At 36.0% G+C, this 20,064-nt stretch overlaps 3 protein-coding genes across 8 annotated transcripts; all 3 read right to left on the bottom strand.

The window, feature by feature from the left end:
* Positions 1 to 1,396: 1,396 nt before the first annotated feature.
* LOC121741288 lies at positions 1,397 to 2,374 on the bottom strand. Its single transcript, XM_042133997.1, has 2 exons — positions 2,039 to 2,374; positions 1,397 to 1,964 (listed from the first exon to the last, which is right to left on the bottom strand). Exons 1-2 carry the CDS (start codon positions 2,338 to 2,340, stop codon positions 1,589 to 1,591), a joined length of 678 nt encoding a protein of 225 aa, XP_041989931.1. The 5' UTR covers positions 2,341 to 2,374; the 3' UTR covers positions 1,397 to 1,588.
* On the bottom strand, positions 2,157 to 14,993 carry LOC121741285 (DNA repair protein REV1-like). Of its 6 annotated transcripts, XR_006037825.1 has the most exons (24): positions 14,614 to 14,993; positions 14,153 to 14,294; positions 13,803 to 13,918; positions 13,636 to 13,712; positions 12,964 to 13,451; positions 11,937 to 12,101; positions 11,612 to 11,744; positions 11,446 to 11,534; positions 11,299 to 11,349; positions 11,021 to 11,224; positions 10,712 to 10,831; positions 10,380 to 10,472; positions 9,751 to 9,813; positions 9,593 to 9,679; positions 9,389 to 9,472; positions 9,239 to 9,311; positions 8,230 to 8,298; positions 8,008 to 8,106; positions 7,219 to 7,506; positions 7,030 to 7,103; positions 6,313 to 6,866; positions 5,361 to 5,421; positions 3,538 to 3,669; positions 2,157 to 2,294 (listed from the first exon to the last, which is right to left on the bottom strand). XR_006037825.1 is itself a non-coding variant. In XM_042133989.1 (23 exons), exons 1-23 carry the CDS (start codon positions 14,946 to 14,948, stop codon positions 4,410 to 4,412), a joined length of 3,945 nt encoding a protein of 1,314 aa, XP_041989923.1. In that variant the 5' UTR covers positions 14,949 to 14,993; the 3' UTR covers positions 3,919 to 4,409. The 6 variants fall into 6 exon arrangements, 5 of the variants coding, with proteins under 5 accessions (XP_041989923.1, XP_041989927.1, XP_041989926.1 ...); XM_042133989.1 differs by lacking the exons at positions 2,157 to 2,294; positions 3,538 to 3,669 and adding an exon at positions 3,919 to 4,889; XM_042133993.1 differs by lacking the exons at positions 2,157 to 2,294; positions 3,538 to 3,669 and adding an exon at positions 3,919 to 4,889 and having other exon boundaries at positions 6,313 to 6,833.
* Positions 14,994 to 16,229: 1,236 nt separating this feature from the next.
* On the bottom strand, positions 16,230 to 18,545 carry LOC121741287 (transcription factor bHLH113-like). Its single transcript, XM_042133995.1, has 5 exons — positions 18,103 to 18,545; positions 17,912 to 18,025; positions 17,723 to 17,791; positions 16,809 to 16,949; positions 16,230 to 16,713 (listed from the first exon to the last, which is right to left on the bottom strand). Exons 1-5 carry the CDS (start codon positions 18,325 to 18,327, stop codon positions 16,564 to 16,566), a joined length of 699 nt encoding a protein of 232 aa, XP_041989929.1. The 5' UTR covers positions 18,328 to 18,545; the 3' UTR covers positions 16,230 to 16,563.
* Positions 18,546 to 20,064: the final 1,519 nt, after the last annotated feature.

Genomic DNA, 20,064 nt, shown 5'->3' with positions numbered 1-20,064 from the left:
TGTTCTCATTGAGGGTTAAACCATAAGCAAGGCAAACCATTGGACTACAAAATTTTATATACTAATATGTATCGAAAACAAAGTAGTAGTACTATATTTCTACACACGGATGGGATGGATATGCTTTTTTCATCTCGACTCTAGGGGATTTTTAGGCCCTCCGGCCGTTCAGGAGGGGGCGGCCAGACCAATAAAGCCTTCTAGTATAATGTAACTCGGACTAACACAAATATGATAATTTCGCCACTTGTAAATCTCTACAAAAATCTTAGTTTTTCAACTATATAATGATAATTGTACGATAATTAATACTACTAAATAATACTCGTTGACAATAGAAAGGCATAAACTTTTTTCGAACAAGGCCCTTGATCAGGTTAAAAGAGTCAACAAACCTTTTTCCCTTATATTCATAAAACAAATGAAATAAGTAATACCATATCTAATACTCGATCAAACAAAACAACAATAAGATCAGGTCATGAAATCTTTTTCTTCCTTGTTTACCAAAATGAAAAATAAAAGGAAAAGGTCAAGCCCGAACTTGATATTCAATTTATCACCATATGACCAACAATCCCTTACCTGATGAAGGGAGTCATGGTTTTTAATCAATCTATAGTACTAGTAGTACTATGTAAAATATAAACAGTGGGTTATTTCTAATTTTAATTAAGTCTTTACATATATGTAACATGTGTCCTTCAAAAAGTTTAACTAAAAAATACATTACATAATAAAACATGTCCTTCAAAAAGTTTAACTGAAAAATACATTACATATATGTAACACGTGTCCTTCAAAAAGTTTATACTCTTCATTCTTTGAAATACTTGTTGGCTAGTATTAATAAATCTTTTCATTTATCATCTTAACCAGATTAACAGTTTGAAATCCCAGTCCACAAATTATGAAAATGATCATTCCTTTACCAGGCCCAAGCCCAGCCCAGGGCCGGCCCATCAGAGGCCCATTATTCATATAGTTAATCTTATTTTTGTGGGTCACGACTAATTCAGAAAACTCGAACCCTCATGAATAAATTGAAATATATGGAATAATGGAAGTATATTTCAGCTATACTCCCTTTGTCCGCGAATAGGAGTCCCGTTTTTTCATTTTAGTCTATCCACGAATAGGAGTCCCGATTCACTTTTACCATAAATGATAATATTGTCTCACATTCCACTAACTCATTCGATTCACATTTTATTTAAAATTAATATATATAAGTAAGACTCATATTCTACTAAATTTTTTTCACTCACTTTTCTTAACATTTATTAAAACCCGTGCCACCAAGAAAACATTTATTAAAACCCGTGCCACCAAGAAACAGACGGAGGGAGTAATTTAGAAGACGAAAGATTTGTATTTCATAATATATGAAAACAAATTTTGTTTCGAATATCATATTCGTATTTATCATTATTATTCTAAAATAGACCATTACAGCAGGTCACAACACACATCACATCATGTCGAAGTCCACATTTTTTGTATGTTTATGTATACATTTTATTGTTCAGACAGGAAATACAAACTCAAGCCATAACCATAATTTGCTGCCATAAAAAGTTACATAAACTCAAGTTGCATACTTTGCTTTGTAGTCTTTCCAGAGCTGATCCACTGTCTTCCCCAGCAAGTCCACAAAGTAATTGTTGCTGTAACCACCTCTCATCTTCTTGTTGAGTTGAGCCACAAACCCATTCTTGAGTCCGTTGCAGTAGTCGAGAAACCTAGCAGTCACATCGTAGCCTTGATCCCACCGGTCACCTTGCCCAGCCTTCACCCAGTGGCTCGGGGCATAACCAGCTTTCAGCCTCACAAAATCGGCTATTCCTTCTATGAGACCACCCGGCGCCTGCCCGTTGCCATTCCACTGCCACACATGGGTCATTTCATGGTACAGAACGCCAGTAAACTCATTTTTCACATTGCCCCCATACCCATTAATGTATCTGTACAAACACCAACTCATGACAAATAGAAACAAGACACAAATTTCCTTCCATGCGTAAGAAACTACACATACCTGGCGCTGACATGAATCTGGTCGTTACTGGTATACGCCACCCCGCCCATGTCATCGATGAATAAGCTCACTTTCTGCACATTTTTCCGATCAGCAGCAGAGTTCTGCTGGAAGGTCCTCCAGATGAAGGCTGTAGAGGCATCCATGGCTTGTAAAGTATACTGGGTACCGATATCCCTGACAAACCGAGCACCACCTGCCGTTGTTGCTGCGTTGTTCGTGGCAGTGTACTGGACAGCCTCATTCCCATGCATTGCTGATAAGAATGCCAAGCAAGACAATATCAACACAAAGTTAGCCATTGCTGTTATTCTTCTTTGTGGTGTGGTATGAGTGTCAAAACACTAAGGTTATATATAGTGGACACAAAACATATACAGTCAAATACGTCTACATTATTTAAATACTTATCTTCAAAGTAATGATTCAAAACTAGAAGATGAGACCAAGTCTTCTGTAATTTATTTCCGCCTAACACCACAAAGATAAGAATTCCGCCACTTGTAGATCTCTATTCTCAAAATCTTGGTTTTTCAACTATAAATAAATGATGATGGTACACTAATAATATTCATTGACTATAGAAAGGCATTACCGTGTTGTCACTTTCCACTATACATATCCTTAGCTCAAATTCTCAATTGACTTGGTTTTTTCTTCTATTAGGAACAGGCCCTTTCTGGTTAAAGAGTCAACAAACCTTTTCCCATTCATAGTCATAAAACAAATGACTTAAGTATCCTATCTAATACTACTCATCAAACAAAACAGCAAGATCAAGTCATAAAATCTTCTTCCTCCTCATTTGCTAAATGACAAAATAAAAGAACAAAAAGGCGAAGCACGAATTTGATATTTAATTTATCACCAAGCCTGAGGAAGGAGCCATGGTTTCTAAATATAAAAAACAATTACACCGATAAACAGAAACAAGCAGGTACAAAATGGTTATCTGGTTATACATTAACCAGAAGAAAAACATTCACATTATGGAAGTAATATCAGCAAATAAGAGCATCACTCTTATATTTATTTAGGTGGTTAAACATGCAATATTACCGAAGAGGCTAAAACATGGAGTAGGTGTTAGCTAGAAAAGAATATAGAACAACATGAGAAAACTCAACTATTTACTGGATAAGAACAGAAAGGATCTACATAATCTGCACTACTGTAGTTCCCTTCATACATTCAACAATGAAATAGTTACGCTAGACCTGGGTGGGACAGGTCACGAAGCCATGTTCAGAAGGCAGAACATGATGTGTAATCGTTTGGGTCGATAGGATAATCATACTAGAGAAACTATACGAGTCAAGTATGCTTGATAATAATGTGGGTCGCAAACATATCTAGTGCCAATCTCTGATTCTGATGGGTTTCTTCCCCTCAAATCCCACGCACTCAACAAAACAATATTCAAACACCCCAGTGTCATACTTTACATCTGAATGGATATATACAAATAATAAATAACAACTAGTGAACTAATGGCTTACCCATAGCATTTTCCATCATAGCCAGATTCAAGTGTAAGGACAGATTAGCTGTCATGACAATGAGGTCTGCACAAACAATTTCTACAGCAAAGGAATGCAAAGGGTGCCCCCATAGTGTTCACCCATAGATGCCTGAAAGATATGAGTCAACAAGTCATCATAAAGAAAAGACTAAAGTCCCAAAATGGTCCTTAACATATTGCATTTTTTTGATTTTGGTCCAAAACATTATCTTTTGAATTATTCGGTCCCTCACATTTGAAATCGGATCACATTTGGTCCATTTTGGACGGTTCCGTCAAATTTTTGACGGTTTTAATTATCGGGTCACAAATCCGTCACTAACTGGGAGAAACTGACCCTTCACTAATCCGTCACTAATCTGTCACAAATTTCAATTTTCATATTTCTATACATTAGTATTATTTTAAAAATTTCAATTTTCATACGATAAAAAATGGAAAAAATTAAACAAAAGTAAATTATAAAAAAAAAAGTTTCAGAAAATTGGGTGAAGATTCCCGGCGACTGGATCTTGTTTAGCATGTAACAAATGCTTGCAAGATTTGAGCAGAAAGGCAATCCTAATCCCACCGAGACAAATCATCAAACACCTTCGCTTCAAACCCAATCAACGCATCTTCGACAACCGCGGCGAGCTTCTGATTCCGGCGGTGGCAGCCACCACAGCACCCCCAATCTTCCTCACTCCCTTAACCAATTTCCTCTTCTCCCCCTTTTCCCCTCTCCACCACCACTAAAATTCGCCTTACTCCTCGTCCTCGCCGCAGCGCCGCCCCCAATTTCCCCGTCGGAGCTGCTCGCCATCCCACTCTCCCTCGTCACTCTCTCGAAATCATCCCCCAATTTCCTCACCGGATGGCGCTTGACGTTGAGGCCGCCCATGGACCAGTAGGCCTCTTGCGCCCACGACATGAGCGGATGAGCGGATCGGTGACGGGGGGCGGTGGATCGACCCTCTCGGAGTTGAGCTTGACGTCGGTGTAGAAGGAGGGCGCGGCAGGCTGCTGCCGTAGAACTTCCCCGGACCTAGTGGCACAACCATTTCTGCGGCGGATTGTTTGTGTGCGTGTGTGGAGATCTGATTGAAGGTGTTGTTTACGCTCAATTGATTTGAGTGTGTGTGAGGAAAGAGGCGTGACTTTTGTAGGGATTTGTGCTTCTTCAACCGCTTCCCAATCTTGATCTTCAACTTGAACATCTTCACACGCAACCATGACGGCTGCCTCCGCCCCTCCGCCTTCTGCAGGGACTTGTAGATCAAGAACTGCGCACGCCGATGCTTCACTTCCTCCACATCTTCGCTCTCCATCTTCGAGTAGGCGTATGCTCTGTTCACGCCCATTTTTTTAGATCAAGAATTTTATGAGGAGAGGAATTTTGAGCGAGAGCTTATTTGATGACGGATTTGTGACGGATCAGTTTCTCCCAGTTAGTGACGGATTAGTGACAGATTTGTGACTCGTTAATTAAAACCGTCAAAAATTTGACGGAACCGTCCAAAATGGACCAAATGTGATCCGATTTCAAATGTGAGGGACCAAATAATTCAAAAGATAATGTTTTGGACCAAAATCAAAAAAACGCAGTATGTTAAGGACCATTTTGGGACTTTAGTCTAAAGAAAAAGTCAAAACTCAAAAGGAGCAGAAACAATTATTCCCCTCCCAGAAAAAATGAAGGAAAAAAGGGTTATAATAGAGTTTAAAGATAAACCACGACGACTCTGTTTCCAGGAAAAGGGCGCTAAATGTGTGTGTGCGGAGATGGGAAAACATAATAAAGGAGGGTAAAGTAAGAACCTGCAAGTGAGGTATTATAGAATTGTAGACTTGTAAGAGAAACTCAAACCTCCCAGTCAACCTGACAGAAGAAAAAATGAATTCAATAACAAATTAAAACAAGGACATATAATGATACCACCATTGATTAGAAAAGAGCAACATGTTACAAGACATAAATTCAAAGATCAGGGAGAAACTAGAGGGCAATAGGTAACTTCACATTTTCATTATTGCAAGAACAGAAGCCAAGATATCAGTCTATATCACATAGAATTCTAATACGGGCTTCAAACACCAACAGAACAAAAAAAATGTGAGTAAAAATCGCAACTGTCTCAGCCATGTATCTTTGATGATAAACAATGCAGGAACTGAGAAAAACCAAACAAGTGCAGATGTGAAGACAGGTAGAGGCATTATCATTTTCATAAATTGTGGACTGTGATTTCGAATCCCACTGTTAATCTGATTAACCTCATAATTCTTTCACATAATTTCAACATGCAACATCCTATGCATATAACTGCAAATCAAACAAAGCAACTCACAATGTCAAAATGGCGACATTGACATGACAATTCTTGGAGAACTAGATAATAGTACTACATATTTTCAATGTTATTCCTCCAAAAACATCCTTAACATATAGTACTACAATAAAATCTTCTTCAGCTTCTCCGAATCATAATATATAGGAAATTAAAGAATTCTATCTCTGCCCTCGGACCATATTCAAGGAAACAACTCAATCCTTCTGATAATGCGATCAATTAGATTCTCTTTGAACTCATAATAAGATGGCTTAAAATGATGGATAATGCTTGTAGTTAACAAAGAAAGCTAGAAAACAATTTTGATGAATTAACAGCACTAATTGCAGAAAATCTTGACAAATTAATAGATGAATAAAAGATATATTTATAATCATAGATAGCATAGTAACAAGGAGAATTTAGATAAATAAACATACCTTCTCAATAGGCATATACATACATAGATCTCCTCAACATCTGTTGTAATTTTGAGATCTATATATTGCTTGAAAAGCTCATGCAGCCAACCAACGGCATTACCAAATCCGTCAGTGCCGACTCCAGTAAGTACAAATATCCTAGACATCAAACACTGCAGTAGAGAAGACAGACAGCCACCAGATCCAGACAGATAAATTTCAGCAAAAATAGTTAACAAGCCACAGTTGCTTATTTGGAACTTCTTAACCCATTTCGGAGGATTTCCGACCCAAAGGCCACTTAAGTCAGAGGCTTCAACTTTAGTCTGTTTATCAGACACATCATTGATGGCTCCTTTGACAAATTCTGCTCGTTGGTGATGGCCAAGATGCTCAATAATATCTTTTCTAAATTCCTCAGGCAATTCTTGTAACACTGAGGAATCTACTTGACTTAGAGATGAGGGCATGATATCTTTCCGAGAGAAAGTAGCAGGTGCAGCAAAATCAGGAACTTCTTCCTTGTCACATCCCATTACCTTAGAAACACCCATTACTATGTCTCTTAAAATCTTAACAAAAAAGGAAAACAAATATATCAAGTAAAAACAAAACATTATAGGGAAAGAGTTTTTGTAGCTAAAATGAAATTTTCTTAGAAGTAGCAACAGGAAGCAAAGTCCCCAGAAGAATTGTCATTATCCATCCAAGCATGAAAATTGTCATTATTCGCACCTTATCAGTAGCAACGATATTTGATTCCAAAAGATGTGCCTCTGAGACAGATCCCATATCCTCAACTGCTACACCTGAATTACAGGCAACATTTACAAGGAAATGATAAGAGAAGCAATTTTGTCGCAACCATACTTGACTATATATCCATCCAGCAGTTTAAAATTCAAGTTAAAACCATCATGTTACCTTCGCAACTTTTTGTTGAGGCATCATTGATGTTTGTATCGATAATTTTGTTTTTACTTGCAGAAATGAAACCTAATAACTTTCCTCCATACATTTCATTAATTTCCGAAACCACTTCAGGGGGTAAAGACTCTATAACAGCCACATCTAAATCTTGAAGAGGAGGAATGCCTGTGGAATTGTGAATGCCAGTTTCAGAGCTGGACAAGCCAGCTTGCATTTCAATAGAGGATCCTTTCATGCTGGAGCCTGGCTGACGCAACACACCATCGGTTGTCCTCCAAGCATCTAAATCAGAGAAAGATCCATCAAATGTGTGAATATATGGCAAACCTATTTCATTATGCATGAGAGAATATCCAAACTTGAATTGCTTTTCTACCCCAAATGAGAAAGATAACATCCCTGTTATTTATAACAACTTATGACTGATACTAACTCAGCAGTACAACTGTACAAAGGACTACTAACTCTGGCACTCTGCAATGTATTACAGATTAGAAATTTCATTCGTTCGATTGCTGCAAATGAGTACAAATTTTGAACCAATAAACCAATAAGGATTGAAGCGAAAGTGAACAAAACTGCCAAGCTAGAACAGCAGATGGAATTCAATTTTAGATGGAGATGACAATTTAACGATTTGGAGTGTAAAAACTCTAAACACAACATATTTCTACTTTATAGCACATAAGATCATAGAATAGAAAGGAAAAACAAATGTTCAAGCAGATTAAATTTACACACAAATATACTTTGGGGAAACTTTAAACAATGTATTTATTCTACCTGACTCACCACATTTTGGAAGATCACTTATTGGGTTCTGGTTCTGCTCCTTTGCTGATGTAGAGGAAACCCAGGAAAGAATGGAATTTCGTTTGTTACCTTCAAGGAAAGAAGAAAGAAAAAATCTATTTATGCAAATGCAATAGTATCCAGTCTAGCGAAAACAATTTGGCCTTCTTCCCAAATGATCATTAATCCCCAAAGAAATTGATTCCATCATACCACGTTTGCTATCACCGGCTCCTTCAAGTTTTGAGACCTGTAAACCCACACCTCGAATATCTCCAACATCTGGCATTGACATAGGCATGTTATTTGTAAGAACAAAGATAACTTTCAGTAGACTAGAATTTGAAATAGACAAGTAGATACTTGTTACTTCCTCCATCCCACAAGAATATGCACTCTTTCCTTTTTAGTCTGTCCCACAAGAATACGCACTTTCTAATTACGGAAACTCTTTTATCTCTAATGAGGTGGGACCCATTCTCCACTAACAATACTTTAATTACTTTTTCTCTCTACCTCTCTTACTTTACCAATTTTGTATTAAAACCCGTGCCGATCCCAAAGTGCATATTCTTTTGGGACGGAGGGAGTATATTATATATTGTGCCATGGTGTCCAAAAATATTACTGATATTGCTTAAGAGTCATATATATACGAGTTGTATGTAATTTTTCTCTTCCAAAACACAGCTTATCAGGGAAATGATGCCCTTGTTCCCATAATCTTTGGAAACCAACTTACTCTACTATGTTCTAACGCATAAATTCTAATAACAATTCTGTAAGCATTCTTACTTATCTATCCCAAGGAGACTGAAGGGAAAAACATAGAATCACATCACAATTCTGGATGATGATAACAACAATAACAGTATTAAGAAACAGCAAATTACCAGAAAACTTTTAAACTGATTCTCTTATTTGGGAAATGTACATAATGATAAATAGTCAGAGCAAGTATTTTGTCTAGGGTTAAGAACACATCAAGTGTACGTGTTAATATACATCATAGCAGGGCATCACAAGTAGAAATAAAAAAAGTTAAAGAAGTAAATAGTAGTATTAAAGCAATAATTAAAACCAGTCTCTCAAAAATGATCCATCCAAACCAATCAACTGAAAACACCACTCTTTACATGGTAAATTATAGTTTGTACGTAAGCAAGCACTATGAAAAACAATTGTGGCCAGTCAAGATTATTAATAAGCTTGACTACACTACCTATGTGGAAATGCCCAAAAAGCTGAGTTGCCAACCTCTGAAGGACACCGACATCATCTGTGGCCATTGGGATCTGCATAGGAACCCTTAAATATATAAGAAACATTGAGCTGATTTCCCTTAAGAACATCACATGAGCAAAGTTGGTACCGTTATCGCATGGCTCAGATTCTCGCAGTCCCCATGGCCCATGTACTTTACTGGCTCTCCTGCATCACTTTTCTTCTTCTTTATCTAGAATAAAGGTTGAAAAGTTGTTTAAGCATTTATGATATCAACTAATGGGAGACACATTCTATAACAGTTGCATTAGAATATAAGTATACTGTTTTACTTGAGGAAATGAGACACAACCTTGAGTGTAAAAGTTCGTCCTTGCACTCCGCATCCCTGCAATCGAAGTGCTACCTCCTTGCATAGACTTGTAAGAAAATGCTGAACCTGAATCCAGAAAACAACAGTTACAAAATTATTTCAAGTACAGAAGAATCGTAATATGATGGATGACTAACATCGTTTGCATTATTGAATCTGACACCCCAGTTTACGTCTGCACCAACAGACTTGCTTTCCTGCTGCCCAAAAAAAACATAAAACAGGATATGTAGGAGTATAAAACTAAAATATGATATTGACAATATCTACCTACAGGCAGTGTAGAAAAGAAGACTATTAATGGGCACCCACATGATCACAGGAATTACGTGGATGTAAACTTTATACTTCAGTTGGACCCTACCTATATGCAGTATAAGCAACAGTTATGAAGCCAATAGCCAATTCTAAAAAATGTAATAAAAAAATAAAGGCCTTTGAAGTCAAGTGCAACTTGCTTCAACTAGTTGTCATGTAGCCAAGAGGCAAGTAAATGCTAACAATGCATGTGTTCTGTAGAAAGTTCGCTCATGCAGATTAGCCTAACTAAGACTGTGTTACACACTTTACAGGGTCCAATAGAACATGTTTGTGATAGAGAGCTCCAGAACCATGTCTATCCAGCAGTGAAGGCTGTAGATATCATCAACTACACCAAGCATACACATGATAAAGAGTTGGATGAATATTAATCCGCTGAAAAACAAAGATCCATAGTATATAAAGCGTAGACCACCTTGTATTTCAGACTCGAAGAGAAACTCACCTGAATCAATCCAACCAGTCGGCTGTCTATTCCCCTACTATAGTTCCACAGCATTTCTCCAGTTTTCATTCCAAAATCCTTTTGAAGGGACTCCTGGACATGTTAAAAAGTGGAAAATCAAGAGGACTGAAATGACCACGAGAAATATCTGGATAAACTTAAGGCAGAGTTGGTCAGAGTAGTACGAAGTGCATCAGAATTAGTCAAAGAAAAGTCACTCTGAATTTTTTGGAAAACTTATGGTCAGTCTGAAAAGGATGTGTACGAAAAGAAAGTTTCATAACAAACAATGCCAAATGAAAAAAATTCGGTCCAATTACTGTAAAGATAACCTTGGCAATTGGACGCAATTGGCCACATGTTCTAATTTGTTTTTTCTTCAGTTTTTCTTCCAAAACATGTCCAATACCAGGAAGTTCCTTAACTGGAAGTGTGAATAAATAATCATCCACCTGGACTGAGACATGGTTAGGTAATAAGGATATACTAAGAGTACGAATCTTGGAAGTTCCCCGATTTGATGCCAAAAACTATGAACGCTCTTGAGCAGATGCTCTTTATAAGACGAAAACAACAAATTAGTGAAGAAACGAAAACTAGAAGGTCCGAACATACTGAAACAACCTATGATAGACCTGTACCTTTCCAGGAGGAATATGGAACTGCCCGTCAGGTTTTGCAGTTCTTGTGGCAAGGCGAGCCATAAGCATATTTTCTGCAATTCCTGCACTAGCAGTGCATCCTGTGGTGTCAAGAATCTCCTTTCTGATTATCGAGGCTAAAATCTCATAGTCCCCCACTTTTGAGTCAGATACATCTAAGAATGCTTCGTCACAGCTCACAGCCTGCCATAGAAACAACATTTAAAGAATAACATGGCCATAGAAATAGCATTTCAACTGCATTGACGAGGGCAGACCTGCACTTTGTTGCAGTGATTGTGAAGAATGTCATAAAACTGATCTGCAACCTGAAAATGAAAGAATCGTATTGAAGCGACATGTGACCATATGCAACATATAGGAAAATGATTATATCTGCTATGAGCCTACGCTTGAGTAGATACCATCTCATAAGCTCTGAAGTCATATGCAACAATTGCAAGCTGAGGGCACCTAATCTTAGCATCTTTGACAAACATTCCTGCCCTCACTCCTGGAAGAATGCATGGAATTAGCAAGAGTGCGTATGGAAAACAATGAAGAAGTGTGATTTACAGAGGACAGCCCTACCATATTCTCGGGCGGGATAATTGGCTGATGAAATTTCAGCTGTGCCACGGGGATTATCTGAATGACAGACGGCAACAGGTTTCCCCTGTAATTCAGGATGGTTCCTGATGACTACTGAAACAAAGAAGCAGTCCTGAAAACAGGCCATTCAAATAACCGAAAGTAAAATTAGGATAAACATAAATAAGTAATACCCAACTAAATACATAAGACAGTAAGATACAAATTTGGCTGAACAAAAGGGCATGAATTAACCAAATCGATTGGAAAGACATAAAGGGAGAAGACGTCATAATTTAGTCTTAGAAGCTGCTAATGTGCTTACCATGTCGATGTGTATCACAACTTTCTGCTCATTCGCTACACCAGTTTTCAGACTGGAACCCGCATTGTAGAGATTAGAAACTCCAAATGTAATCCCATTAGACAAGCTAGGAAATTTCTTACGATATCGGTGTCTCCAAGTACCAATAAAATGCAGCCTGGAACTCTGAAAGGTGTAACATTTATTAGAATACCATATATGTCTGATCATGTCGTTTTAACTTAGAATTGCGCACCAGAAAGCCAGAATATTTAAAGATCAAAATTTTCTAAACATCAGCAAGCAGTAAAAAATGGTTATCTGGATTATAATACATATAAACCAGAAGAAAATACATTCAGTCTGAAGTAATATCAGCAAATAAGAGGAGTGCTCGTATATTTATGATGGACATTTAACATGCAATATTCCTAAAAGATACGTAGATGTTAGTTGGAAAAGAAAGAATAGAGAATAATATGAGCAAACTTAACCATTAACTGGATAAGAACAAAAAGGATCTACATAATATGTACTACCAGAGTTCCCCTATGCATTCCAACAATTAAATAGTTAGGCTGCACAGGGGACTGCTCATGAAGCCATGTTCACAAGGAAGAACATGCTGTGCAATAGTTTAGGTTGATCCAAATGGGTGCTTTCATCTCGAATCCCACACATTCAACAAAACAATCTATTTCATATAAAATCTATCTAAACATATTAACCTGAAGCACACACTTACATACGTAATGAGATTTTGGATTAAAACTGAAATTAAAGGAGAAACGAAAGCATAATATGACTACTTTCGTTTGCATCTCCACTTTATACAAAATTGTGAATTCCAGAGAATGTTACATATTGCAACTGCAAAGATTTGGTTATTGGATAACATCATTTCTGGGGCACTATGCTCACAACCTCAAACTACAAAAGATGAAAGCTCAATTTTTTCAATATGTCAATTTTGCAAATTCATTTAAAGGTCTTTATATAAAAAGCAAGCAGCCAAAGAAATTATAACAAAAAATGGCATAATTTTCACCTTAAAATAATTTTCCACAAAATTGGGATCTGAGAGTGTTGAGTGGAGTTGATTAGTGGGCAAACAGTTTCTTGAACATGAAGCTTCACAAGAGTTAAAATTATCAAGGCTATTGCTGCAATGAGAAACAGAAGCCTTGCATGGACTAGACTTGTACTCTAAATCAGAAATTTTCATATCTGAAGGTGAACAATCGCTCTGTTCAAGACCTTTTACTTCACATGAACTTTCTACACTACATGATGGCCCTTCAGACATCACCCTATCAGTCTTAAGTTGCACAAGGTCAATCTCTTCTTCATTGCAGCTTTCTGCTTGTTCTAAAGAGGCACAACCTTCATCCTTCTTAATAAATAATTGATTGTCACAATCATCAACAGAAATATTTGCAATCTTTGGTGTTTCGTTGCATTGGAGAGTGAAGAAGGCAGACAACTTTGCTTGGTTACAATTTTCAGCAGCAAGTTGATCAAGTTGATAAGGAGTCCCTGGCAAAACAAAACATCCAAGTGACATGACAGCCGACAGGTACCATGTTATATCTTTAAGATCACCAAAAAGTAGTCCTGGGATAGTGGGTGGGGGGGGGGGGCAATAGTGCATTGATCCAAAACCTCCTTTTCATACCGCGTTATAACAAGTATGAACCTGACATATACCAGTGACACTTACAACTAAGAAGTTTATTAGCAGCAACAGATTCCAGCAGCCATGCAGGTTTAACAATTGGAAGCCCACCGCTGAAAGCCCTACATCAATGAAAAACAATCTTTAAGCAAGCAAAAAGAAAAACAGTACGTTAGTCGGCTTGATGCTCCGTGCAGACTGAGGTACTGAACCTCAAATTCTTGATTTTACTGTCAGGGAGATTGCTGCAAATTATATGTGTGACCCGATGCCTTGAAAAATAATTTTCAAAGCGACCTCCATACTTCAACATATATCCTCGGAGCTCCTGGAAAATGAAATTCGTCTTAAGAATACTTGAAACACTGTGTCGCAGTAACAAACAATTGTTTCTTCCAATTCAAAAGGAATAAAAGGAAGAAAGAGAACCTATTGATGATGAAAAACAATACTAGAAACAGTGTATGCTATTCTGAGAAGTCACTGACGAAGAATACGTATAACAAATAATGCATCTTCGAAGTAAAAAACAATGGCCAAAAGCATCAGGCTTCAAAATAACCTGACTTGAGGGAACAGTATATCCATCAACAAAAATTGAGACCCCAGAAAATATATTCCCCGAACTGGACCCACTGCACGAAGAGCTTGAAGCAGCCGCAGCAAACTGCTCGTGTAATTTCTGATTCTTCACAGCCATGTAACTAGACAGTTAAGCAGTAACCATCAAAAAACAGAAGCACTAAAGGGTTGTTATTAACAAAATTGCACCCCTCAAACAATTCGCAATAATTAACATCATGATTTGCAAAATTAAACTGAAAAGGGTGCTTCAATTCACCAATATATTACAAAAACCACTCCAAACATCCTTGATTTCAACTGAAAGGTTACTCGAAAAAGGTTACACGCACTGCACAATACCAATTACAAGGAATCACGCATTCCACGCACACAGACAAAATGAAATCTGATATTAAACAGACAATTAACATATTATATTCACGTAAACAAATCAGAAACCTGCCAACGTCGGTGAATGGCGACTTTCGGAAGCCGGAACGAGAATTCGCTCCCCAAGCCATCCCGAGGGTTTTCTGAGCGGTTTTTTTCCTCTTGCCATCGGATGAAGAAGGGTTTGCAGACGTCGATTTCAAACTCCGTTTCGATTTGGAAGCCGAATTAGAACTCATCACTATGGCAAAGATAATGGAAAAACTCTCAAGTGCAAATTTGAATTGTGAAAAATCGAGAAATGTATTCGTGAAGGATTTATATAAGAAACTGAAACTTGGAGGGGAAGAATTTAAATGACGCGGCAAAGCGGTGACGCCGTGATTTGTGTCGAATGTAGACATAGTAGAAAAAATTGGCAAGCTGAGTGAGACGAGAATTAGTCTATTTTTTTTAACAAAATGATTGTAGCCTTATCGATTTTGATACAACTAGGAACTAAAAATGGTATTGTCAATGAACTTTGATTGATATTCTCTAGTAATTAAAAACTACACCAAAAAAAAATACTATTGTGTTTTGTTTATGAACTTTGGTTGATACACTCAATCGTCATACTTTGACTCAACGGCCCTGAAGATCATCCGGCAATCCCTACCTCGCAACAAAACACTTCTTGAGTTTTATTTCGCTACACAAAATCATCAACATTCCAAAATGGATCCCATACTTCAATTATACCATAAGGTAATGTTTGGTAGGCGGGAAAGTAAAGTTGGCAAGGAAAATGATTCATGGGAAAATGAATCCCGGGAATATGATTTCTAATAACTTTACTTTCCCATGTTTGGAAAATATCAAGATGTGAAAGTATATATTTGATTTAAACACTAAACTAAAAATATACTCATAATTTTTTATTTATAAAAAATAATAATACATATTATTTAATAAATTATTAATTACAAATGATAATAATTATATTATTTTATTTATTATTACGATGAATAGTTTAAATATGGATTATACATCATAATATATAATAATATAATAATAAATAAGATTATTATTATTATTATTATTATTATTATTATCATTATATTTACTTAATTTTTAATTGAATAAATTTTCTAATTTAAAATTTCACTACAATTTTATTTTTAATAATAATTTATAAATTAATAATTATTATATTATTATTTAATTATAATTATATTTAATTATTTAATAAATTATTATTATTATTATAAAAATAAAAATAAATATTAATAATATAGTTATAATTATGATAATTTGAATTATAGTTATTTATTATCCTGAAATTAAGTATGGTTTATACTTTTAAATTATTTTTAAAACATTGTAATAAATAATAACAATAATAATGACGATGATGATGGTAATAATAATAATAATAATAATAATAATAATAAACTGTACTATATTGCATTAAATATGTAAGAATCATAAAATTAGGAAAAAAAATACCTAAGAAAAGTTAGGATTCATAATCCTAGAAAGTTGTACTAACTTTCCTTGTTTCATGATTTTGATTACTTTCCCAATTTGATTAAAAACAGAAACAAACACAGGAATTTAAAATTTAAGGAATCAAATTACTTTTTCAGACAGAATCCTGACAACCAAACATGGCCTAGAAAAAAATATTCTAAATTCTACTAAGACACAAAAAATACATTATGGAAGGCACTCCATGGCAGTAAAAATAGTACAACTATCAAATCAAAGCTAGAAAACAGACCAACAAACTAAATTCCTGAATTCATTTTAAAAAGTGCCTGAATATCACGACAGCACCATGCACATTATGTTGCTCCCCCTGCATTGCCTATTAAACAAATATTGGGGGCCCAAAAAAAACACTTGAAAATTCCCAACCTCCAAACAAAAATTTATCTTTACATCCAATATTTACTAGTAGTACTACTCGTTTTCTTTTTCTTTACCCTGATTTTCTTCACAAACTACATATTTGTGAACACAGAAACCAAGCTAAACCTAGTTTGATGAAACAGTGTTGACCATGCGTGCAGACGACCAGAGATCGGCTCCATTAGAGTTGGCTACGTGCAAGGTCAGATCAACCGGGACAAGGCACAGACCCCTGCTTCTCAGGTCATCCTTACTACTCTTGCTATTTATTTCATCCTGTCAAATTTTTATCCAAACAATCTAATAGTACAACATTTGCATAGCATACACGAATAAAAGACCAACAAACAAGAACATAGATACATACGTACCCCGACAGATAGAGAACTATGGGGGGCGTCTGAGGAGGAGGGCGACATGTGCTGCAGATACGGAGAACAGAGGACCTGCACCTGATCGTGCAAAAATCTTATGTAACCCAACGCTTCGTGAAGCACCGATGCTGTATCCGTCTGCACAATCCCCAGCTTAGTATTAGCTTAGTATTATAATTCTACAGTTCTATACATAAAATCCAAATTAAATATGTATGTACAAAATTGTAGTTATGGAACCAGAGTTGAGATATTCACATCTCTCATTGAAAACATGATAAAAAAATAGATCAACTTAAATGCACACCAATATCACCAATTTGTTTTCGGATGAAAACTTCACTAAAATTTGATTACTCAATTATTCATGTGTATCAATTTACTAGTCGATTGTTCTCCCCATACCTAGCACCCGTAAAATCTAACAACCAACAGATTTCCCTACTCATAAAAAAGCATTGGGAAACAAGGGATGAAGGCAGGGGCGGACCCATATATACTTAGGGTGGGGCTAAAGCCCTTAACAAAATGGTTTTTTATTCTTTTTTCTTTTGTAAATATTTAAAATTTATCTAAATTTAAGGCAAATTAGTATATAAAAGCCCTTATAAATAAGCTAAAACACCCAAAAATATACTTTAAAACAAAATTTAGAAATCATAGCCCTTATCGTTATTTATTTCTGCGTCCGCCCCTGGATGAAGGGACCACTTCAGTCTTCAAATACGTCGTTATTCGACAGTATTTCCCAATAGACTAGACAGAACATCACATCACGTGTATAATTAAGAATTGTTTTGAATTCACACCCTACATTACTCTCGTAAAGTAATCAAATCAATAAAATGAAATGAGACAGTAAAAAATTAAAGGCAAACAGTAATTTCAGACCATGCCAAATTCAAACCGACCTTTCCAAACGGAGACACGAGCTGCTGCAACGCTGTTATTCTCTCACCAAGTTTCTCTTTCTTAACCACCTAATCAACAGTAAATTAACACCACATTTTTTTATTTTTTAGATTAAATAACAGATGAATAAAATTATAATTTTGAGTATAAATCAATAAAAAAGAAACTAAAAAAAAAATCAAATTCACCTTTGCATGGCCGCCGGCGCCGGCAGATTTCTCCGATTTCGCCTTCTTACCATTACTAGCCGGGGCTCCGCCGCATCGCCCCGCACCCCGAGTGCCCGACCCGTTTCTCTTCTTCTGCACCATCAAAAAAATTGAGAGAAAAAGAATTTTTTTTTTGGCAGAGTAATAAAAATAAAATAAATAATTCTGACATTGTTATTTTTGGGTGACGGATCCATGCATGTGAATCCGGGTTTCTGCTCCATTTTGTTGGCATTTCCATAATCACCAAAACAGAGCATTTTCGGATTACCAATATTATCATCAAAGCCGAAGCAACCATCCGAATCCAGACCCGAAATCTCATCGCTGAATAGAAGCTGAGAGTAGCACCCGGGTGCTAGCGGGTCATCCCCGAACCCGGAATTACCCGCCATTGATGAAGAAGAAAAAGAGAAACAGAGAGAGGTTTCTGACTTAGATTTGAGAGAGAGAGTAAAATGAAGGGGTCTCTATGGCTATATATATATATATACATGTAGGTGTAGGTAGGCTAGCCTATTAATGTGTTGTGTTTTTCAACAACTGTAGCAGCATAGTAATCTCTATATCTCTATTGAAATTAGTAGAAACAGTGGAGAGAGGGAAGGAGGGAGATGAGACGACAGCGGGCTTCGGTATTGTCGTCGTCTCACAGTCAAAGTTCCAAAGCCACCCGACCCGAGGAAAACCGTGCTTTATTTCTCCAAAGCGGTATGGCGACCCATACTCCATGACCCGACCCGTTTTTAGGGCGTAGCAGGGTTCCACTGACTGTGGCCCACTCGTCTTGCATGCATGGCATGACTCATCGATGACATTACAATTATTTGGAATGACTTTGTGGTTTAGTTTAGCCAGATGATAACTTCTTTATTAATTTTTTAATTAAGTTAGAAGTACTCGTTCTAGTCCCCGTCAAAAGTTTCATTTTATTCAGCTTAATTGGAATGTCTTATTTCACTTTTAAGCAAGTAGACCTCATATTTCACTTACTCACTCTTCTAACATTTTATTTTAAAACTAATATATAAAAGTATGATTTACATCACACTTCACTAAGTTTTTTACTCCACTTTTAATATAAAATTAAACAATTTTTTAAAATTCGATAAAAAAAAAATGGGACTTTTAATGGAATTCGGAGGAGTACTGATGTGTTTAGAATGTTTGTTTGAATTCATTGTTGTGTAGTAATGTACATTGAATGACATTTTCATTTTATAAAACTCGGCACGAATCTTCCAGACGAGTAGTAATCCGCATTGAATGGCATTTTCATTTTATAAAACTCGGCGCGAATCTTACAGGGTGTAAAGAAGTGTAATGGAAAAGGTTAGTAAAATATATATTCTATGTTATATAGCAATGTGTATTGAATGGCATTATCATTTTATAAAACTCAGAACGAATATTAAAGAAATTAAAAGCGGTGGAAAAAACTCGGCATGAATCTTAAACAAAAGTGGTGGAAAATGTTAAATGAATATAAATTATATTTTTGCATGATTAATTAAATGACAACGTGAATAAATAAATTAATAGAATTAATGTGATTATTATTTATTAAAAATAATAAATTTAAATATGATATTTAATGATATAGTATATACTTGAAAATAACAATATGCTATTCGAAAAAGGGTGATGCTAAATGGTCATAATGTGGCCGGCCATAAAGAGTTAATTTAGTCCATTTACATGTATAAAAAAAATTAGAATTACCGATATAAACTTATATGTGTGTGAATGGACTTGTGAGTTGATACTTATCTTTGAATTCAATTACGCAAAACACATTAATATCACGAATTACTGTATACGTTGAGCAACAATCAAGAAATGACAGTAGTAATAAGTTGAGCAAAAACTACGAAAGAACAACACTAACATGTTGAGCAACATATAATGAAGATGATATAAAAGTAAAATCAAGTAGTATTAAATCAAAAAATTAAAAAAAAAATCAATTTTTTTTATTATTTAATTAATTTATGGCTGGCCATAATGTGGCCGTATAGCATTATTCTTTGAAAAAAACTGATAGAAATAAGACCCATCCGGCATTTAAGGTGCATTAATGTGTGTTCATGATTTATGGTTTACTGTCCCGAGAAAGTAAATTCAACTTTTGG

This window comes from Salvia splendens, chromosome 7 (genome assembly GCF_004379255.2).
Source record: "Salvia splendens isolate huo1 chromosome 7, SspV2, whole genome shotgun sequence".
Classification (NCBI taxonomy): Eukaryota; Viridiplantae; Streptophyta; class Magnoliopsida; order Lamiales; family Lamiaceae; genus Salvia; species Salvia splendens.
The sequence above is the reverse complement of the archived record's forward strand: the minus strand, read 5'-3'. Positions and strand labels throughout refer to the sequence as shown.